The sequence below is a fragment of the Protomyctophum bolini genome (assembly GCF_963924005.1).
Source record: "Protomyctophum bolini genome assembly, chromosome: 16".
NCBI classification, from domain to species: domain Eukaryota; kingdom Metazoa; phylum Chordata; class Actinopteri; order Myctophiformes; family Myctophidae; genus Protomyctophum; species Protomyctophum bolini.
The window spans coordinates 4,300,160-4,324,309 of NC_137877.1; the positions used below are offsets into that span (position 1 = coordinate 4,300,160).

General features: G+C 43.9%; 1 protein-coding gene across 1 annotated transcript in view; it reads left to right on the forward strand.

Annotated features, from left to right (window-relative positions):
- lrp1bb (low density lipoprotein receptor-related protein 1Bb) overlaps positions 1-24,150 on the forward strand; it is a 634,358-nt gene that overhangs the window by 507,930 nt on the left and 102,278 nt on the right. Inside the window, exons 58-62 of the mRNA XM_080786185.1 lie at positions 1,246-1,432; positions 2,227-2,312; positions 9,991-10,113; positions 19,628-19,809; positions 22,595-22,794. Of these exons, the coding sequence (XP_080642311.1) occupies positions 1,246-1,432; positions 2,227-2,312; positions 9,991-10,113; positions 19,628-19,809; positions 22,595-22,794 (778 nt within the window). The remainder of the gene's footprint in view (positions 1-1,245; positions 1,433-2,226; positions 2,313-9,990; positions 10,114-19,627; positions 19,810-22,594; positions 22,795-24,150) is intronic.

The window sequence follows — 24,150 nt, forward strand, 5'->3', positions numbered from 1 at the left end:
TGTGAAATCTGTTTGTCGATTGTACTGCTGTGGTAACAACTAAAGGGGCTGATATTTTATGTATAGGCTCCACTTTTCAACACGTTGACATATTCATTTCATTCCCCCTTTTGCAGTTTCACACACTAATACCTGGTTTACATTCGGATGCACAGCCAGTGTCGCTGATCTAAAAGTAAAATACAGCCCAGGTTTGACTATATTGAACTTCAGCACCCATATTCTAGGGGGAACATTAACCAAAAATTGAAGACCTTCATATTGTATTTCGACACGTGAGATTGTACATGGCAAAGCGATTTGATGTAGATTGAAAACGTGGTCACAGTACAGGTTCTGTAATACTTTACAATAAACCTTTTCACGATATTTTCTAAAATTGCAGATCTACAAGCTCGTAGTGTGCCACTCGGTGCCACGCTATATACAGTACGAGCTTGTAGATCTGCTCATTTTCAACAGCTAAAGTTTTAAAATAATGGTTAAAGTGGTTCATGGCTATATAAGGTGACACAGATGTGGGGCGGCGGTGGATCAGTGGGTAGAGTGGCCGGATGGCAACCGCAAGGTTGCCAGTTCGAACCCTGTGTGGGCTCCCCCAGAGTTAGTGTCGAAGTGCCCTTGAGCAAGACACTGAACCCCTAATTCAGGGCTTAAAGTTCTCAGTCCTGGGGACTGATTTCAGTCCTGAGGATTTCATAAGGGGTCATTTAATGAGATCAGTGCAGATTTGCAAAAAAAACATTTTCAGTCTTGGGATGTTTTTTTTTTGTTGCTTTAAGCCCTGACCTAATTGCTCCTGATGTGCTGGTTGGTATCTTGCATGAATGTGTGTGTGTGTGTGTGTGTGTGTGTGTGTGTGTGTGTGTGTGTGTGTGTGTGTGTGTGTGAATGGGTGAATGTAATGCACAATCTATGTAAAGCGCCTTGGATAAAGGCGCTATATAAATGCACCATTTACCATTTAAGTTGTCATGCCTAAATGCATTGTATGTAGTCATAGCACGTCATAGTACATATGTATAGCATAGTAGTATAGATGTATAGTTTCATTATATAGATATTCCACTGTTACTTTCTTAGCTTACGCATGTTTCTTGATAAATGTTTTTATGTGATGTATTCCCATGCTTTTTTGTTCTTGCTTAATGTAAATCGCTCTGGATTAAGAGCGTCTGCTAAATGCCTAAATTGTAAATTGTAAATGGGTTCTAACACGTGCTGTCCCCTCTGGTCTCTCCACAGTGTAAGTGCTGGCCGGGCTTCCGTCTGAAGGACGACGGCAGGACGTGCGTGGACATCGACGAGTGCTCGTCCGTCCTGCCGTGCTCCCAGCGCTGCCTCAACACCTACGGCTCCTACAAGTGTCTGTGTGTGGACGGCTACGAGGCCCAGGAGCGCAGCGCCCGCAACACCTGCAAGGCCCTCTCAGGTACCGCAGGCCCAGGCCGCTCTGTTTTATTTCAGTGGTGGGGAAAAAGTACGGAAATGTTTTACTTAACCCATTTTGACCTGGGAATGATTTTACAAATGTCTTATAAATCCTGACAGTTTTCTTGAGAAATCCATGTTTCTAGCTATGTCAGTGGTTCTGAAACATTTTCATGTCAAGGACCCCCAAAACTATATGTAATTGGCCGCCGACCCCCATCTGAAAATATGTTGTTCCATCGCCCCCTGAATGCATGATGGGCCTTGATATGAAAAGGGTTGAAAACCACTGCTAATAGACATAATACAGTAGAACCCCCACTATGTTGCCGTGTTCAGAATTTCTCTGAATGATTCAGCGCCAATAAGTGGTCTCATCTTAGCCTGGTTAATAAACCAGACTAATATCGCACGGACCGCGGGATATTAGTCTGGGGAGGCTCAGCTTGGATTTCATTTCCAGGGGGGCGGGTTGAAACATTTTCTCTTTGACGCAATTGGTCAGAGCTACTGTCAGTCAAAGGTCTCAAGCATTGAAAGTCACTGTACCAAAGCCCGCCCATATTGCATACCGTGTCCCGATTGGCCGCCCCATTTCTCTGGTGTAGGAAATGGGCGTACAATTGAGCCTCTCCAGACCGTAATCCGCCGGCAGGCAATTTCTTTTTGCCAACGGCTGATTCGGTCTGGTTTATTAACCAGGCTAGTCTCATCTGATAGTCCTTCTGTCCTCATGTCTGTCCTCATGTCTGTCCTCATGACTGTCCTCATGTCTGTCCTCATGTCTGTCCTCAGCCGAGGAGCCTTTCCTCATCATGGCCGATCACCACGAAATAAGGAAGCTCAGTGTCGACGGTTCCAATTACACCATTCTGAAACAGGTGAGAGACCTTATTTTTTATTTTTGAGTGGTGCAACCACTCCAAGGAACAGCAATGTCCGTGTTCACCTACCTATGTGTGGTTCACCTATGTGACTTTAATAAGCCAGTATAATGACTACCAGTAGGGGCGCTGTTGCCAGAAACAGAGAGAGAGCGATAGTATTAGTGCTGCACGCACTGTTGCCTGCTAATGAGAGAGAGAGAGGGGGAGAGATGACTGTGTATAAACGGAACTAAATTAACAATTTGAGTATTTTACCCTAATGCAATCACTGGTCTATGCAGCCTAGTTTTTTTTTTACATCGAGCAGAGAGTCAAGTTCACACTAATTAGATTGACTCCTAACTAGAACGAACGTCTCAGTCACAGAACGCCATCACCTTCAGTTCATTTTTCACGGCCCTCGATCCTCCACCCGCCTCCAGCGTTGCAACGCTTTCATCTGTGAACCAATCAGAGAGTGAGCTTTTAGCACGCCGTAGCCACGTGAACCGCGCCCGTTTGCCCGGACTCTGTGAACTCCACCAGGAAGGAGAAGTAAAGTATTTTCTAATTAGACTAACGACGGAGGTCATGAAACGGAAAACCACTTGTACACCGGAGCCTTAATGGAGCAACAATTAACCCATTCTGGGCGGGAACCCGTTTTAGTGTTAGCATCATGTCGTGCTTTAGCTATTGAAAAATAGCAGATCTACAAGCTCATAGCGCGCCACCGAGTGGCGCGCTACGAGCTTGTAGGTCTGCTATTTTTTTAAACTGTCAGGATTTAGAAGACATTTTTTAGAATCTGATCTCAGGTCAGAATGCGTTAAAGAACCACCATTCTTCTGTGCGTTAGAATCTGATCTCAGGTCAGAATGGGTTAAGGTGGTTGGTTGGTGGTGACGTGTGTTGGCTGCGATAACGAGGCCCCACGGTCACTCTGTCACTGCCACCGCTGCCGCCACCCGCCGCACACCTCCTCAGAAACACTCTTAATCCATTTTGGGCAGGAACCCCTTTGGGTGTTGGCATTATGTTATGCCTTAGCTATTGAAAAATAGCAGATCTACAAGCTCATAGGGTTAGGGTTAGGGCTTGTAGGTCTGCTTGTAGGTCTGCTATTTTTGAAGAATCGTGAAAAGTGACATGAAAGTGTTTGAGAACGACTGACATAGAAAAACATAGCTTTTTCAAGAAAACAGTCAGGATTTAGAACACATTTGCAGAATCGTTCCCAGGACAAAATGGCTTAATTCCAGCTAATTTCAGTGGGCCGGGAATAGTGGCAGGAGGAGTGAGTCATTATGTAGATCCGTGTGTGCGCGTGTGTGCGCGCATGTGTGTGTCTGTGTGTGTGTGTGTGTGTGTGTGTGTGTGTGTGTGCGTGTGTGTCTGTGCACGTGTGTGTGTCTCTAAACGTTTAGTGTCTTTGCATAAAGCAGTAAAACATCCCATTTATCAGGAGGCACATTGATAACCAAATTGAATCTCAAATGGCGCCGTAGCGTTTCTGTGTGTGTGTGTGTGTGTGTGTGTGTGTGTGTGTGTGTGTGTGTGGGAAATAGTCAAATGGGGCTGTTGGGAAAACAGGGTTGTGTCCTCACACCTCCCACACGGATCCGGATCGGAGCCGCAACCAGACAGACAACCAGAGGGGAAAGAGCAAACTTAATATGCGCCGAATAACCTTCGCACAAAGACAACAATACTGAATACATAATGCAGCTGAATCGCTGATTATTATGTGTCATTATAGTCTAGTAGACAGCCCACAGAGCCCCATTGTGAACCCGGACATTGGGTTCGTTGAGTACACCAAGGTTTTATGTTGTTAAATTATTGATGACGGCTATGGCCGTTTTATCCAAACAAAACTCAACGTGTCCGGGTTCACATTCTGGCTACTAGACTACATGGCGGCAAGACTTAACTGTTCAGGAGAGGAGAAAACTGATTTATTTTATTTTATCCAAAATAAATTAAATTAATTCAATGTCAGAGCTGAAATTTACATGTAAATAAGAAATAAATGCTTAAACATGTAGGTGTAATGTTAGAAGAAGTGAACCTTTCAAGCCTGTTTTATCAACTCGCTGTTTCTCTGCAAGACATTATTACTCTATAAGCCATATCTCCAACACGGGTGGGTCAAACTGAACAACCAATATGTGACCAGATTTGACTGAGAGCCTGCCATCGCGCATTTTCCAGCTTTTCACCAGAGTTGTAATGTTAGAGACCCACAGAAGTGAACCTTTCAAGCCCGTTATCTCAACTCACTGTTTTCTGCAAGACATTATACTCTATAAGCATGTGGCGTTGCGTTATGAAACCTTAGACACACTATAGTGTCCGCCATCAGTGCGCCCCCCGCTGTTCACATCTGGGTGCACACGCTAATAACTAATAAGGGCAGACATTTTGACGAGTACACACAGCTGACATTAATTAATGAACGGGTGTGTGAGTACTGTGTGCCCAGCATGTACACTTAGCTTACTTGGCACACAGAAACTATTAATTGACAGTAATTGTTATAATACCCGCAGCTGAGCTTATATACCATATCAAAATGGCTGCTGTGAAAAGTGCTCATGTATGTACGTGCAGTGACAAATTGTGCAGTGACAAAAGTGGGCAGCTGTGGCTCAGGAGGTAGAGCAGGTCGTCCAATGATCCCTGGGTAGGCGAATTCGGTTCGAATCCCAGCTCCTCCTCCTGTCCACATGTGGAAGTGTCCTTGGGCAAGACACTGAACCCTACATTGCCTCCAATGAGTCGGTCGGTGTGAGCTCGCCACTGTCGGTGTGTGAATGTGGGAAGTGAGGACGCTGGCGTCGACTGTTCGCCGCTTCACCTCCCAATGTATGAATGAATGAACCGTTGTAAAGCGCTCTGAAAAGCACTTGGGAAAAGCGCTATAAAAATGCAATTCATTATTATAAATATCACCCTCCCTCCTCCCCCGCCCAGCTTCCCTCCCCCGAACGAACGAACACGCTTCTGTTTCCGTCATAGCTGTCAACGTTTTTTTTCAACCCAAGCTCTGCTCTCTCTCCCTCTAAAAGGGGAGAGAGTAATTTATACTTGCCTCCCTGACTGCCAGGTAGATAGCCCATATGACTCCATCAAGGTCCCCCCCGAAGGGAGAGGCTCTTTCAATCATCGCCCGGTCTCATCACCATCACCCCCCCCCCCCCCCCCCCCACTGCTCAAATGAGTCCTGTTGATTATCACAAATGGTCCAGTGAGATTTAACCCATTTTGACCTCAGATTCTATAAATGTCTTCTACATCCTGACATTTTTCTGAAAAAGCTATGTTTCTATGTCAGTCGTTCTTCTATTTAAAAGAAAATAGCAGACCTACAAGCTCGTAGCGCGCCACTCGGTGGCGCGCTATGAGCTTGTAGATCTGCTATTTTTCAATAGCTAACACCAAAAGGGGTTCCCGTTCAGAATGGGTTAAATCAGCCTCCGGTCGGTGCGGGACATTCTATGGGAGGTCTCCCACCTGGGACCCTATAACCTCTACCACCACTCCATCCATATCGTCTGTGCATGCCAGAGGAGTGTCCGCATGTCGTCCATAGTTCACATGAATCACTGGCATGGCTGACTGTAATGGACGCCGGAGTGCAGGGAGAAGTGCGTACGGTGTGTGTGCAGTGCTAAGTGGTCCTGGTTGGACACCCCACTGACCTCATGACACACCGTTATTAAAGTACGTAGCCCCCGTTCAGATCCACACACGGTCAGTCGCTCATTCATTTATGTAAAAGTCCCTAAAGAGCCAATGAGTGTGTGTAATGTACCAATGACACTTTTATTGTAAAATTCACATGCGTTATCCTGTTAAAAAAAAACGACCTTGCACTTCCCCTCATTTTAGATATATGACACATACTCTGTAGCTTTAGAGAAGGTGTTTTTCGAATCGGTGTCGGGTCTAATTAATCCATTTTGGGCGGGACGAACCCCTTTTTGGTGTTAACATTATGTTATAATATAGCTATTGAAAAATAGCAGATCTACAAGCTCATAGCGCGGCACCGAGTGGCGCGCTACGAGCTTGTAGGTCTGCTATTCTTTTGAAAAATCGAAAGAACGACTGACATAGAAACATATCTTTTTTCAGAAAACTGATTTTTTTTTAGAATCTGATCTCAGGTCAGAATGGGTTAAGGTTCCTGCCATAACATGTCCCGGTGGAGGTATAGAAAACAACACCTCTCAGACCAATAGAATCACTGGTCTAAGGAGTAGCAGTACGTCCCCCCCGGCCCCAGGAGACTTTGGCGCCTGTCTCTCTTATGAGGGTGTTGATGATCTAACTCAGATGAAGATGTACTCTTACAGTATATATCGCCTGTCAAGATGTCCTGGCACGTTTTTCTCTGCGCCCCACACGGCGCTCACCCGCCCAGACACCTCGGGGAGGCCGGCGTGCGTTGTTTGGGGAGCAGTGTGTGTGTGTGTGTGTCTGAGGCTGACGGCGGGGGTCTCGTGAAGGGAAGTACTTCACTCTTCCTGCTTTGATAGGGCTCGCGGTCGGTCTCCACTCTCTCTCCACACACTTCACTTAACGTCTTTTCATGTGGTCTATATATTGCTCCAGGCACTGCATCTTGTGGGGAATCGCCTCCCAAAATCAATAACTGCTACTGGTGGATTCACAGGCCCATTGTACAGGACATGTTGAGAACAAGCGCTCTGTTGGGGGATTAGATTGCTGACTTGATGCACACTGTTTCAAATTGTCAGCGTATAGTAGGCACTTAGTGTGAATATTTGGTTTTCCCTGCTGTTGCTGTGGACAATGGGGAACAACTGTACCATTTAATATTTATCCTTATTTCGTCAGTATGGATTTTTTTTTCCCCCCCTTCCTGTTTACCTTGCATCTTTCACTGGCTAGAGAGTCTGAATGCTGTTCAGGGTAAACAACATTATACCACTGTTTCCTAAATGAAATGTTTTTGAGACATTGGGAATTAAATCCTGGCCAAGCAGAAAAGTTGCTTCGCTGTCTGTCTCTTTTATAGACTTACTGTGAAACAAAACAAAAAAAGTGCTAATGCAGATTTTTCTTTTATAATGTTTGTCTGTTTATCCAAATGAATCCATAATGTAGCCTGATTATCAGACTGTAGCTTTCTTGAAGCTTCAGTCCACTCAGAGAGTGGGCTGGATCCGGACTATCCATAATGTATTTTCTATGATTTCAATAATACAAGGGTTGAAACACTGACATGTTCAGCTATGCACACCTCTAGGTGCACGTGTTAGATCGTGGACATGTAAGTATACACGCAAAAAGTTTAATATATTCTGGAGTACACTCACGCTTATAGTTATATATCTAAAAATCCAACTTGCATTTGCACTCTACTGTATAGAGCCGTCTGAGCACGTCGGTCTGCTATTTGAAAAAAAACATCGACAAAGGTGTTTACATCGACAAAATGGCGGTCCACAGTCAAACACGTCTGTTCTTCAATATGAAAAATGTAGAAGAACCATCGTTATGGGTCAACCAATAGTAAGGCGTACAAAAGTAAACCTTGTAGCGCTTCTTGAACGTACGGTACTTTGTCCCTGTGATCTTGTATAAGTTCACCTTTCGTAAGAGTCGTACAAAAGATGTACCGCGACGCTACCTCCATGTAAAAGCTTCTGACGAAAGGTAAACAGTGTGTGCTTGTTCCAATGACACTTGAGTGTGTGTAGCGAGTGTGTGTGGTGGTGGTGGGGGGGGGGGGGGGGGTGTACAGTACAGTACAGTACAGACATACTCCGACATATAAAGTGAACGCGTATGGTGGCACCTGGAACTGGGATTTATGCTAACAGCTAGCCGCAATAAATTAGTTAATAATAGGACATGATGTAGAGTGGAGCTTATTCTCTTCAGTCAGACTGTTGACTTCACACAATTTTGAAATGCTTCCAGTGATGGCTGATTAGTTGGACCCTCACCCCACACTGTTGGTTGATAAACTCATGGCTGACTGATTAGTTGGACCCTCACCCTACACTGTTGGTTGATAAACTCATGCTTGGCTGTTTGGGGATTTTGTTCTCTCTCACACACGGTTGGGGATTTTATTGTTCTCTCACACACGTCACTTTGTTCTCTCATGCACTTCAGGCATTTAGTTCTCGCGGTGTAATTTCAAATGCAGTTTGAAATGGGAAGAAATGGGAAGCACCAGATGACAGCTAGCTGCCTTCCGTACGTGGCTCTCAGGAGATGTCTCTATAGTTCCAGACTCTATATCCGTAGCATTATTTTTGGAGATTGTGGAGAATTGTAGTCTGGCTACAAAGAGAGACGAATCAGAGCTTTAGTAGATGGGGCAGGTGTTGGGGAGCTGCTGTCGAGAGTCTCTAGACTTTCTTTCACACACGGATGAATCCCAGGAAAAAACGTCCTGCTCGGATGAAAGCTTCATCAGTCTCAAAGGGCTCGGCTCACTGGAACTCTCCCAAATAAGCAACAAAAAGAAAGAAAGAAATCCTTGAAACACTTCAGTTCCATTCAGAATATTTCCGAGTCAGAATGCGTTGCTTAATTTATAGCAGTTTAGGTCACGACAAAGCTTGTTTTTGAGCTTTTAAAGCAATTTCCGCGTGTCATCATGAATATCAAATAACATTATATTGATTGATTGTGACTAAGTATGGCATACTGTAAAGTGTAAACTAATTATTCTGATTCTGAAATGATATGCACCCAAGCGTACACGCACACACACACACACACACACACACACACACACACACACAAACACACACACACACACACACACACACACACACACACACACACACACACACACACACACACACACACACACACGCACACACGCACACACGCACACACGCACACACGCACACACCACACACCACACACACACACACACACACACACACACCTAGCCCTAGCCTTGACGACCGTGCGTTCTTATGCAAAGGCTAAAATGTAACTTGGATAGCATGTAGTTTTCAACCCTTTTCATATCGAGGCCCATTTATTATTCATTCTGAATTTGAGCCACAGACGGACCACCGTTTCATGAGACTTAACCTCGCAGACCCAAAACTAAATGATATAATGGTGTTGTTTGGGAAACCCAGTCATTGTCATTGTTGGATAGGATTTTGTCCACATAAATTCCATGCTGTATTGATGTGGTACCATTAGGAGAGATAACAGGCATATACAGTACGTTGATCAAAATAACACTTCTTCTACATCCTCAATGTAGGCTAAATGCCTACATTGTGAATTGACCTAACAACCACACACAGAGATTTTGAAAACATGACCAATGACAAATAAAACTAGCTCCCATATCTGCTGGGCGAAGTACAACAATGTGCAAACACAGCAGCAAGATTTGTGAGCTGCTGTGATAGGAGAAGGATATCAAACGGAACACAACCACCCTAAAGACTAATCATTGTGTATATTCCTGGACTATACCTGCATCCAGTGATCTTGGTACATAGAAATTGATCTATTGAAGATTCTGACTTTCATTTTTGTTTTGATTGTATTGCTGTATTGTTGTATTGTGCTTTCTGCTTTGGCAATGTAAACGTATGTTTTCTCATGCCAATAAAGCCCTTTGAATAGAATAGAATTGACCTAACGTGTTTTCTTCTTCTTCTGTGTCTCTCCTCAGGGCCTGAACAACATCATCCACATAGACTTTGATTACAGGAAGGAGTTCATCTACTGGGTGGACTCCACCAGGCCGAGCGGGCGAAGGATCAACAGGATGCGCCTCAACGGGAGCGACCTCAAGGTACCGGCGGGTTTAGGTTTATCCACTGTGGCCCGGCCCATATGACCTCAAGGTACCGGCGGGTTTAGGTTTATCCACCGTGGCCCGGTCCATATGACCTCAAGGTACCGGCGGGGTTTAGGTTTATCCGCCGTGGCCCGGTCCATATGACCTCAAGGTACCGGCGGGTTTAGGTTTATCCACCGTGGCCCGGTCCATATGACCTCAAGGTACCGGCGGGGTTTAGGTTTATCCGCCGTGGCCCGGTCCATATGACCTCAAGGTACCGGCGGGGTTTAGCCACCGTGGCCCGACCTCAAGGTACCAGCGGGGTTTAGCCCACCGTGGCCCGGCCATATGCTGCTGCCTGCCTGGTGCCGGGTGCCATGTGGACCCCAAGAGTCCCTGGCCCCATTTATCTCTGTCTCTCTGTCTCTCTGTATCTCTCTGTCTCTCCCTGTCTCTCCCTGTCTCTGTCTCTGTTTCTGTCTCTGTCTCTGTCTCTCTCTCTCTCTCTCTCTCTCCAACCTGTGAGTATTCATCATAGGCTAACTGCCAGCCAGTGGTTAAAGAAGTACTCAAATTTAAGTGCCGTGATTTTTCCCCCACCCACATACAGTAACAACCACACCAAGGGGTCACCTCATAAACCTCAAAAACTGGAGAAAGAAAAAATAAAGTAAAAGTATCAATAACGCAGTGTGAAAATACTTTGTAAAGTAAATAGTCCTGCATTCAAAATTGACTTGACGTGAAAGTCGATCAAAATATACTTTCAAAGCACCAAACGTAAAAGTATACTCGTTATGCAGAAGATTCACGTTGCGTCCGTCCTGCCCACTACCCTATCAAAAGAGACCTCTTATTGGTCGAGCCAATAAATAAAATGGACCCACTACTATACAGTCTTCAGGCTAAAACCGCCCGCAGTATAAAATAATAAGGGCAGTGCTTTAACTAATTGTAAAATGACTCATACTGGATCTCTTGTCCACTAGTCCCTTCCTAACGTTTTAGTCTAGTTTTGATTTATTGACGAAATTGTCAGTATATCTAGTCTTAGTTTTAGTCATCATAGCATTAGTTTTCATTTAGTTTCCATTTAGTTTTCGTCAGTGGAAAAAAGGTAGTCGACGAACATTTTTAGTTTTAGTTTTAGTCGATGAAAACAACACAGTATGACACATTGAAATACAGAGATTGCGTGCAGGTTTCTCTCCGTCAGACGGGCAATAACGCTGGGCTCTTCATCTCTGTAATACCAGAGCAGGATCGGTACTGTCTGTACTGTCTGTACAGTACTGTAATACCAGAGCAGGATCGGTACTGTCTGTACTGTCTGTACAGTACTGTAATACCAGAGCAGGATCGGTACTGTCTGTACTGTCTGTACAGTACTGTAATACCAGAGCAGGATCGGTACTGTCTGTACTGTCTGTACAGTACTGTAATACCAGAGCAGGATCGGTACTGTCTGTACTGTCTGTACAGTACTGTAATACCAGAGCAGGATCGGTACTGTCTGTACTGTCTGTACAGTACTGTAATACCAGAGCAGGATCGGTACTGTCTGTACTGTCTGTACAGTACTGTAATACCAGAGCAGGATCGGTACTGTCTGTACTGTCTGTACAGTACTGTAATACCAGAGCAGGATCGGTACTGTCTGTACTGTCTGTACAGTACTGTAATACCAGAGCAGGATCGGTACTGTCTGTACTGTCTGTACAGTACTGTAATACCAGAGCAGGATCGGTACTGTCTGTACTGTCTGTACAGTACTGTAATACCAGAGCAGGATCGGTACTGTCTGTACTGTCTGTACAGTACTGTAATACCAGAGCAGGATCGGTACTGTCTGTACTGTCTGTACAGTACTGTAATACCAGAGCAGGATCGGTACTGTCTGTACTGTCTGTACAGTACTGTAATACCAGAGCAGGATCGGTACTGTCTGTACTGTCTGTACAGTACTGTAATACCAGAGCAGGATCGGTACTGTCTGTACTGTCTGTACAGTACTGTAATACCAGAGCAGGATCGGTACTGTCTGTACTGTCTGTACAGTACTGTAATACCAGAGCAGGATCGGTACTGTCTGTACTGTCTGTACAGTACTGTAATACCAGAGCAGGATCGGTACTGTCTGTACTGTCTGTACAGTACTGTAATACCAGAGCAGGATCGGTACTGTCTGTACTGTCTGTACAGTACTGTAATACCAGAGCAGGATCGGTACTGTCTGTACTGTCTGTACAGTACTGTAATACCAGAGCAGGATCGGTACTGTCTGTACTGTCTGTACAGTACTGTAATACCAGAGCAGGATCGGTACTGTCTGTACTGTCTGTACAGTACTGTAATACCAGAGCAGGATCGGTACTGTCTGTACTGTCTGTACAGTACTGTAATACCAGAGCAGGATCGGTACTGTCTGTACTGTCTGTACAGTACTGTAATACCAGAGCAGGATCGGTACTGTCTGTACTGTCTGTACAGTACTGTAATACCAGAGCAGGATCGGTACTGTCTGTACTGTCTGTACAGTACTGTAATACCAGAGCAGGATCGGTACTGTCTGTACTGTCTGTACAGTACTGTAATACCAGAGCAGGATCGGTACTGTCTGTACTGTCTGTACAGTACTGTAATACCAGAGCAGGATATCACACTGTCTGACGTGATGATGCCACCGCTGCTGATAATAGTTTGTATACATTATTATAAAAGAGTCAATCAATAACAATTGACTCGTGGCTTAACCCATTTTGGACGGGAGAACCCCTTTCGGTGCTTTATAGCTATTGAAAAATAGCAGATCTACAAGCTCGTAGCGTGCCACCGAGTGGCACGCTACGAGCTTGTAGGTCTGCTATTTTAGAAAAAATCGACTGACATTATAGAAACATAGCTTTTTCAGAAAACTGTCATATTCAAACAGACATTTTTTTTTAGAATCTGATCTCAGGTAAAAATAGGTTAACATGCCAGTACGTTTATTTTATTTATTTATTTATTTATATAGCTATTTGAGAATGAGTCATTCATGTGATCCTGGAGAGAGAGAGAGAGAGCGAGAGAGAGAGACATACAGAGAGAGAGAGAGAGAGAGAAGGAGAGAGAGAGAGAGAGAGAGAGAGAGGCTCGTTTTCACAGCCGGTGTTGATCTCATTGATGGAGACCTTTCTTCCCATTTATGGACATCATAATGGACTTTAACAGCCTGTGGCCAAAAGCCAGTTAGCGTTGCAGTGAATGCAAATTAATCCATTCCGGGCGGGAAACAACAGTTTCCAGAGTGCAAACAAGTTGGTGTTTCAAGCATTAGGTTTATATGCTTTAGCAGTTGAAAAATAGCAGCTCTACAAGCTCATAGCACGCCACCGAGTGGCGCGCTACGAGCTTGTAGGTCTGCTATTTTTTTTTAATCGTGAAAATGTGGCGCAAATCTTTGAATATATATCCTTTCAGAGCGGACGTTTTTAACTTGAATCTTTGCTTCTTGGGGAGGGTCCCTGGAACAACATATTTTCAGATGGGGTGTCGGCGGCCAATTACATATATTTTTGGGCATCCTTGACATGAAATATTGAGAACCACTGACATAGAAACATGAGGTTTTTTCCAGAAATCTGTCAGGATTTATTTGTAGAATCGTCCTCAGGTCAAAATGGGTTAATAGTGTCAACATTACCAGCTGCTTCTTCTCTTTTTTGTACCATAAAAGTATAACTGGCCTCATAACACACTGCATGCTCCCTGCGGTAATAGCCGCGTTACGTTACGGTCCGTGTGCCGGGTCATGTGATCGGAGCCCGTGCAGAGACACTGGGGCGTGACGGGGGCTGGAACACCTGCTGGCCCCTGCCATGCCACATGACATCAGCGTTGGTATGCGGCGGGGGGCAAATGGCTCATTTCAGCTCAATTACGCCAGCCACGCTATGCTGCTTTGGGTCCATGCCTGGCATGGCAGCAGCAGCAGCGCAGCGAGAGTGCAAACTGTCTGAGATACGGGACCTGGACAGCTGTCACTTTGGGTTACTTTACACTCTGTAAGAGCCACTGCTCTGCAGTATACTGAATGAAGTATACTCACGTGTTTTAAAAAATAGCAGATCTACAAGCTCATAGCTCGCCACCGAGTGGCGCTCTACGAGCTTGTAGGTCTGCTATTTTAGAAAAAATCGAAGAACGACTGACATAGAAACATAGCTTTTTCAGAAAACTGTCAGGATGTAGAAGAACATTTTTAGAATCTGATCTCAGGTCAGAATGGGTTAAAATGTCCTTGAGTAAAAGTACAAAAGTATTGGCGTCAAAATATACTTTAAAGTACATTAAAGTAAATGTCATTGTGAAGAATGTCCCATTTCACAAGTTCAAAATGTATACGTATCGTATAAAAAATAATCTTTTGAAAATGGAAGATCTACATGATGCATTTTGAGCTTGTAGACAAAAATGGCCGAAATACGTATATAGGGCTGAAGTGGTTAGTGTACAGTATGTTTTGTAATAATAATCAAAGTAACTAGTAACTAAAGTTTTCATATGATTGCAGTGGACTACAATATTTTCCCTCTGAGATGTACTGTAGTGCTAGTGGGGTAGAAGTATGTTGTAGTTTGTTATGAGGAGGACACACAGTGTGAGGATGAGGGATTTGCTCCACAGAATCTGCGCTGACAGAGAAAGAATTTTAAAGTATTTAAAATTACATTCAAAGGAAAACTACTAAAGAGTTCACGGATTAAACGTTGCCCTCTCGAGACGTTCCACATTATACTCGGTTTAAATTGTTAAATGGACCCGAAAATGAATAAGTTTATCGGCACACGGTATATCTAATTAATATCACGTCATGTATCATTTAATTTCATATGATCTGTTTTTATAGTAATATAGACAATGAATCCTGTTCAGGTTGCTAGTAATCATTAACCCATTCTGAACGGGAACCCCTTTTGGTGTTAGCATCATGTTATGCTTTACTTTTACTGAAAAATAGCAGATCTACAAGCTCATAGCGCGCCACCGAGTGGCGCGCTACGAGCTTGTAGGTCTGCTATTTTTGAAAAATCGAAGAACGACTGACATTTTTTTAGAATCTGATCTCAGGTCAGAATGGGTTAATCAGATCCAGTGTGTGTCCAGTGGAAACCTCGTATGAATCTGATCTCAGGTCAGAATGGGTTAAATGTCATCGAGGTGCTCGGAATCCAATAAATGCAAAGCAGGTTGAATCAGCAGCTTGGATCAATCGTCATCAAGCGTTACCACATCACAGTTGATTGTCTTTGTGTAGCATGGTGAACGCAGATGAAGCAGGGCTCATTTTAACCCATTCTGACCTGAGATCAGATTCATACGAGGTTTCCACTAGGACACACACTGGTCTGATTAACCCATTCTGACACGAGATCAGATTTTTAAAAAATGTCAGTCGCTCTTCGATTTTTCAAAAATAGAGCTTGTAGATCTGCTATTTTTCAATAGCTAAAGCATAACATGATGCTGAACACCAAAATGGGTTCCCGTTCAGAATGGGTTAATTGTAGCTATTTGAATGATTAAAGTCCCCTTGAGACGCGACGTCTCCTTTTCGAGGGGGTCCTCCAAAGCAACGCAAAACAAAGACAAAGACAAATCCAACACCACAGAACAAAAGCGTATCAAGGGCATAAATACAACATGAAGGCTCTTGATCCTCCATCTCAAAAGCCACTACACTGATTGATAGATTGAAATATTTATTAACAGTTTGCAGAATTACAGTGCATTTCAAGCACAAACTCAATACAAAGACTGTTAACTGTGAGAGTGGACGACCCAATTAAGCATTACACTTGTTTACAAGAGGGTCCACCATGTTCAATTCATTAAAACATTTAGAGACGTATACAAATAGACACTTCAATATAGTCAAAGTTTCGAATTGCAGCCGTCCGTAGGTTGCCCTTTGAGAGCAGTTTTGAAGGAGTCAAGGGATCCACATGTCTTAATGACTGTTGGTAGGGCGTTCCACATTTTGGTGGCATAGGAGAGAAAATAATTTAGTCCCTTCTTCGCCGAATCTGGGTTGTACATGGTTTGTTGCACTCCCTCTGGTGTTGTGGGTGTGGACTAAACCCCTCCCCCCCTTGCCATCTTTGTTCTGATGAACCATATCCAAATGTTGACATTTCTCGCGGGCTAACCTTCAATTTGAACACGAAGCAATACTGGGATGAATGCAGAAATATGCGATGACATGATCGCATGAGGCTGGGCTTACTAACGAACCCCTCCCCTCTTCAAGGGGACGTGAAGGTATTGGGTGGGAAGGGGTACATTTCCCGGCCCACCACCTGCCCACCCCCACAGAGGTTGTGGGTTTGAATCCGCCGTGGCGCATCTAGCTTTGTCTGGCCTCTATCTATGCCAGCACAATTGGCCTCATGTGTTCGGGGAGGGAATTCTGGTCGTTGCATTGTGGCGGTGGCTTAGGGGTAGAGTGGCTGGATGGTAACCGCAAGGTTGCCAGTTCGAACCCTGTGGGCTCCCCCAGAGTTGGTGTCGAAGTGTCCTTGAGCAAGACACTGAACCCCTAATTGCTCCCGATGTGCTGGTTGGTGCCTTGCATGGTTTCCCCTGTCATCAGTGTATGAATGTGTGTGTGAATGTGAATGGGTGAATTGATGCACAATCTATGTAAAGCGCCTTGGATAAAGGCGCTATATAAATGCACCATTTACCATTTATTTACCATTTACTCCTAACAGCTGGGGGTTAGCACCTGCCGGTAGGGACTGTGACTCCTTGCAGGGGAGTCAGTAAAGGATACACCACAGAAATGTGTGTGGGGAGTAAATAATTGGCATAATGACTAAATTGGGGTGAAAAGGGGAAACCATGTGAAACTAAATTGCTAAATTAAAAGAAAAGATAAACAAGAAACGTTTTCCTCAAACTGTGACATTTCGGAGAGTGTTTGAACCTTCATTGTGTCTAGATTACTGATGGCCCATCCTATTTGGCTAGGCTGTAGCCTGCAGGCGTATATTTCCATGAAAATAAAAAGAGATAGAGAAGGACTCGAAGCACATCATTTCTCCTTAATGGCAGATTGCACGGGTGCTGGCTGCTGGGACGTTTTGAAATACTATTTTCAAAGTGACATGCAGTTTCAACTGCCAGCTGGCACCGCTATTGTTTGTTCCGTATAACAACTGGTTTTAGCTATACACAAAATAAATTGGCCAACTTGGCGACGTTGACGGAAGTTCGTAGATCATTCTCACATCATTAAGTTGCCTTTTTTTCTTACTCTCTCCAGTTTGTATACCAGACCCTTAACTTACAGTCTGAGCACATTAATCAAGTGATTGTTGTTGCCAGGTTCATTCTTCTCTTGCTCAACAGCACTTAGCCAACAACACTATATATATTCTTCCTAACAGCTGCAACAGTAGGTGTTTGAAGGAACGGTTTTCTGCACGTCGTAAAAAGGTCTTTGATAAAGTTAATGTTTACTGTCTGTAAACTTATACTGTTTACAATCACTGGGTGTTCAGTATGCAGTCTTCTCCGTGGTTTCTGTGTGCTGCGTGCTAACCAGGCTTTGGGTTTCATCATTTTCCTGATCCTGGGATCCCCCATTGCGCTGGTTAGATTTTCAACCGGAGAAAACCCAGCCTTCGACAACAATCACCAGACCACCTGAATCGCCTGAATACTTTTGTTTTAATGGCCGTGGCTAGCAACTGGGCTGACAGACACGGGCCTCTAGCTTGGCCCTAATTATAGATTCATAGCACATCAACATAGGCACACATACAGGCCTACAGGCGGTGGCGCGTCCAATCATCTCTTTGAATAATAGTAAGCAGATACGCAATATCGGCCATCCTTTGTGTGAATACATTTCACACACATTTTTTTATAAAATTGTGTAACAGCCTCTGTTTAGTTACAACGTTTCAAGTTGCAATTTAATATTTTACAAATGTGTTTTGTTTAAAGTAATGCTGTATGTTCTGTAATTGTGTGTGGTCACTTTAAGAGCAGAGTGTATCAGTAGTCATGTGACCAGCAGAATGTCATGTGATCACCTGTAACCAGGAAGTAAATTCAGTTTAGTACATGGCTGAGCACAGAGAAGCTGTGTGTTTTGTCTATGATAATCCAGCAACATCTACCTGCATATACGCCTTTTGATAGCATCGTGTGTATGTAACTAATGCTTAGATGTTCATTGATGATTGTACATGATTATTTTTTATATATTGATTATGCTTTATTTGTATGTTTCAGTTTCACACTGTTGTGTGTTAGTAAACGTGTGGATATGGAAACAACTGTCTTCAGAGTCTCAATGTCAAGGAGGAGTTTATCTGACTGTCAAGATATCTAGCCACTTATATTGAGGACAGTACAGCCTCAGTAATCGCCATATTTTGCGGCTACCGAACATAATTTTGCAAGCCGTTTTAGCTGCTTTGTTTTGGCATCCCAAGTTGTTGGAACAACCAACCTACGGTGTGTAGGCCTACATGCCCTAGGCTGCCAAAGATAAACACAAGTAGACTGGACCTATAGACCAGGGGTTCTCAACCTGTGGGTCGCGACCCCTCGGGGGGTCGCCAAATTATTTTTGTCCCCAAATAAAAATAAATAAATAAACTTTTTTCTTTTTGCAACTGAATGGCTGGAAAATGGAAATTAAGAGTTTACATTATAGTACATGCCTACACCTTCCCTAATGATTATATCTGGTTTCAGTATTTATTTATGGTGTATTGTCTCTGTAGAAAATTCCCCATAGCTTAATTTATTTGCCTTATGTACAGGACTATTTTGGGCAAACTCTAGTCATTCTTTATGACCCAGTTTCCAACTTTAGTTCAGGCATCTGTTGGGGCACTCCCTAATGCAACAGGACCCCAGTTTTGTGACTGTGCAGTTTCTAAAATGCAGCTGCACAGACAAACCTGACCAACAGAATGTGTTCTTGAGGAAGTAAGGCAATCATTTGTGTATAAAGTACAATATAAATTCATGTTGTAACAGTTCATTGTGAAAGATGTCATCTATATGTTGCTTAAAAAGTTTGTTTTTGGCATTCATTAAAATGCAAAATTCTGCAGGCTTAGCTAACAGGAGCTACAAGCATCTTAAGCTATCCTTTTGCTTTCAGTTAATGGCTCACAGTGAGCAAACGTGTTAACATGCTTATTTCCATTAGTTCATGAGGATTTAATTGAGCTAAGCTTTAAGAGCAAAAGCAAAACCTGAGACGTTGCCAAAGCATTTTCGGGGGTCCCCAGCCCAAAAACGTTGAGACCCCCTGCTATAGACTACTGCTCTCTCTCTCTCTCATGCTCTCTCACACCGATGCTGACCCATATGTTCTGCCTTCCTCTGGTGCTGACCAGGTGGTCCACAGGACGGCGGTACTGACCCATATGTTCTGCCTTCCTCTGGTGCTGACCAGGTGGTCCACAGGACGGCGGTACTGACCCATATGTTCTGCCTTTCCTCTGGTGTTGACCAGGTGGTCCACAGGACGGCGGTGCCCAGCGCCTTGGCGGTGGACTGGATCGGGAAGAACCTGTACTGGACCGACGCGGAGAGGAAGACCCTGGAGGTGTCGAAGGCCAACGGCCTGTACCCCACGGTTCTGATCAGCACCGGCCTGCGGACCCCCACGGACCTGGCCCTGGACCCCCAGACCGGGTATGGGTGCACTGCACACACGCCTTCTATACAGTCCCTGAACCATTTAGGCCTGACGTCGACATTTTCGAAAATGTCTTCTAAATCCTGACAGTTTTCTGTCAGGATTTGCGCCACATTTTCACGATTTTTTTTCAAAAATAGCAGACCTACAAGCTCGTAGCGCGCCACTCGGTGGCGCGCTACGAGCTTGTAGATCTGCTATTTTTCGATAGCTAAATTATAACATAATGTTTAAAACACCAAAAGGGGTTCCCGCCCAAAATGAGCTAAACCAAGTTGTTCTCAAACCTTTTCACCCCCAAAGTAATATAATTTGGCCACTGATCAGTTATTTTGAAACGAAATAAAAACTAAGCTATGATGACCTAAAGCTATGACTAAATATGCTGACAATGTTCGTCAACAAATACATTCTAGACTCAAATGTTAGGGAGGGACTAGTGGAAAAGAGATCTGGTAGAATTAAAAGACAAGTAATTTTATGCTTGATTGTGTGCAGTTGTCACGCTATGCGAAAATAGATCAGCTATTTTCGGCAAGCAGCCAAGATACATTTTAGTGGACTAAATAAACCATAGACTTATATTTGACTAAAAGTAATTTCAGATGACTAAATGGCTGCTTCAGCGCACAACATCTCTCTCCTTATTCTCCATGCATCTCTGTGATTGTAATTGTCCCATAATCAGCAGAAGTGAGTGTCAAGTCCTTTGTGTTTATATAAATGTCTATTCAAAGAAGTTATTTGATTTGTGCCGTGCATTGTGCACAATAGAGGGTATTATGCGCATGCTTAAAGTGAATGGCACATCGAGTGGCAAAGCAACAGGCAAAGTGAGTTTGACATTGTTTAATGTTGTTTAATGCAATCAGAGAGGACTTTTCTGTGTGGATGTATGAGCTGTCGAGGCCAGAAAGTAGTTTTTTGCCACTCAGTGGGCTTTCCTGCATAACTTCCGGATTTGATGATGATGTCACACGCATATACCCTCTATTCCATTCAGTTTCATCGTAGATGCACAAAGTCCCTGCTTTATTGTGAGTGAGACTGTTGGCTGCGGAGTGGACGATAGATAGAGGAGCTAGCCTACTGGACACACAAAACCACTTCACCGTCTTCAAGGCAGTGACAGGCGTGGCTCTTCCATTAGGCCATAGTGTAATAAGGCAACATTGCATTGGGCGTAATGGATTGCGCAGCCTTCTCTTAACCCTGAAAAACCCAGATATATTTCTACTTGCAAAAAAGAGATTTCAACCTTGCTACTATGTTGTACTACTAGGACTTTGCAGAGGAAATTGTAAAAAAAAGAAAAAAATGAAATTCAAATTGTATCCACATTTATAATAATTATTAAAATAATAATAATAAATTGCCATGTGGCACGGTGATTGGTTTCATTATAGTGACGCCCAAACCACACCTATGCATAATGTAACGGGTAGCGGAGGTGTTTTAGGGATTTAGTCTTGTGTCCAAAATAGCAACTTTTGCGGGGGGGAACACCCCTTCCCCAATGCTATAAATCCCCCAATCGTGGATTTAGCAAAGCTTGGAACAAAAATCGAGTCCTGAGACTAAAAACCAAATCAGAATGTGCTGTCACACTGTTTCCAAGGCCGCTGTGCTGCAGTTTCAGTGTCAGGGAGAGGAGAACGGCTGTGCAGTAGACGGTGTCACAGACGCAGGGAATCTGTGATGTGTTCGATTGGCTTGATGCGGCGGAGCATTGATGGACTTAATGTATTGATCACTGCGTCCTACCGCTAGAGACTTGTTGATAGACCATGCATGCAGATGTCCATCCTTCCACTCATTGTTGATAGACTCATACATGTATTCGTTCCTCCTATGTGCATTTGCAATAGAGTTCCGAAGTCCTATAGTGTCACTCGCTCATCCCCTGGGTTGTGGAAGTCATTTCTCTATGGAGAATAAAATTGGGACTTAATGGTGCATTTATATAGCGCCTTTATCCAAGGCACTTTATATAGATAGCAGCGGAAACCATTGCAAGGCACTAACCAGCACATCAGGAGCAATTAGGGGTTCAGAGTCTTGCTCAAGGACACTTCGACACTAACTCTGGGGGAGCCCACAGGGTTCGAACTGGCAACCTTGCAGTTGCCATCTAGCCACTTTACCCCTGAGCCAATCGCCGACACTCATTTCAGTATCATCTCATATAAGAATTGTGCAATTCTTATATTTTACTCTTATATATATATTCTTATCCAAAAATAAACAAACAGTCTGTTTGATACAGTCTGTTTGATACAGTTTGACTAAGGCAGTAACATCTGCATCAGTTGATTCTTCATATCCATAATATTTTTGGAACACAGATCAAAATTAGATATTAAAATAAAAAGTATCTGAAAAGTTTGGGAACCACTGGTCTAGAAGATGTTTTTATGGAGATTGAAGATTTTTTATGGCTTTTGCCTTTATGACATTGTGCGTCTTTCAACTTCAATTACTCTATTTCCTTTTTTATTTGTCTCTTGACTTGACTCTTTAGTTTAGTCTTACCTTGCTCCTAATATCCTTAGTCATCTTGTTTACGTGTGAGCCACACATACACCGGCCATTGGGTTCGGGGAGGTTCAGAGAACTGAGTCAGAGGCACTTTTGACCGCGGCTCGCCAGGTGGTGGGATTTCCAATTTGACGCGTCAGGGATACGGTCGGCTGGCCCATTGATTTCCTTCCTCTGTCCCTTCTTGTTCTGTCCACCATTGTGTGATCCTCCGTGTGATGCTTCTCCTCCTGTCGGCCTTAGGTATGCATTCTGGGTGGACTGCTGTGAGTCGCCACACATCGGCCGCATCGGCATGGACGGGCGAGGGCAGGCGGTTATCATCGACACGGAGATCTATAGCCCCACTGCTCTTACTATCGACTACACCAACAAAAGACTCTACTGGGCCGACGACACCCACATTCTGTTCGCCAACATGGACGGAACGCAGAGACATAAAGGTGAGATGGAGTGTCTATTGGTCCAGGTTGTCAGCAGGCCGGCCGCGGCGCACACAGTTATCGATGTGCACTGCACTGTGGTCACAGATTTCTCAAACTTATTTTCCGTCCAGCGACTTTTGACAGTTTAAGTTGAATAGAGGGTATTATGCGCACGCTTAAAGTGAGTGGCACATCGAGTGGCAAATCAACATGCAAAGTGAGTTTAACATTATTTAATGTTGTTTAATGCAATCAGATATAGGACTTTTCTGTGTGGATGTCTGGGCTGTCGAGGCCAGAAAGTAGTTTTTTGACACTCAGTAGGCGTTCCTGCATAATTTCCGGGTTTGATGATGATGTCACGCGCATACCCTCTATACTAATGTATTCCTGTATACTCTGTTGCGTGACGGTGTCGCTCACCGGAACTCCGATCTACAAGCACACAACGTTGTGGAGCTTGAATGAAGAGAGTTAACCCATTTTGACCTGAGATCAGATTATAAAAAATGTCTTCTACATCCTGACAGTTTTCTGAAAAAGCTAATGTTTCTAAGTCAGTCGTTCTTCGATTTTTCAAAAAATAGCAGACCTACAAGCTCATAGCGCGCCACTCGGTGGCGCGCTATGGGCTTGTAGATCTGCTATTTTTCAATAGCTAAAGCATAACATAATGCTAACACCAAAAGGGGTTCCTTTTTGTGAGCATACATTGAGCGTTAGCCACAAACTCAAGAGGTACAGTATTGGCTTGGTGAATTGCTGATAGTGTTGCTATTAATCATTTGAATGACAACAGCCCAACAGACTAGTGTGGGAAAATAAATAAAGCCTATTCTCTAGAATCCTAGCAGTGTTGCAGGACCTTCAGAACAGTAGATGATTATGACAGGATATACTTTTGTGGTTTGATGTATGGATGCAGTTGTTTTTGGATTTTGAAAGATTGGAGGTCACACACGGTGTTGCAGAAAAGGCACTGGGTGATGTGTACGGTAACTGCCAGTGTCGCACGATGTGAAGTGAAGTGAGCAGCACTATTTATTTGATTCAATTGAACCAAATAATACAATTGAATCCTCACCAGCAGGCAGTCATTGGTGGAAAATGTACTTACAGTTTTTTACTTTTTTCTTACCCATTTTGACCTGAGATCAGATTCTAAAAATGTCTGTTTGAAAATGACAGTTTTCTGAAAAAGCTATGTTTCTATGTCAGTCGATTTTTCAAAAATAGCAGTGCCGCGCTACGAACTTGTAGATCTCTGTCTGACTCTTGTCTGACTCTGCGGGCCACTGGGCCTCTCTCCCCCCCAGTGTCCTACGACCACATCCAGGGGGTGATGGCGCTGACCCTGTTCTCTCTCTCTCTCCC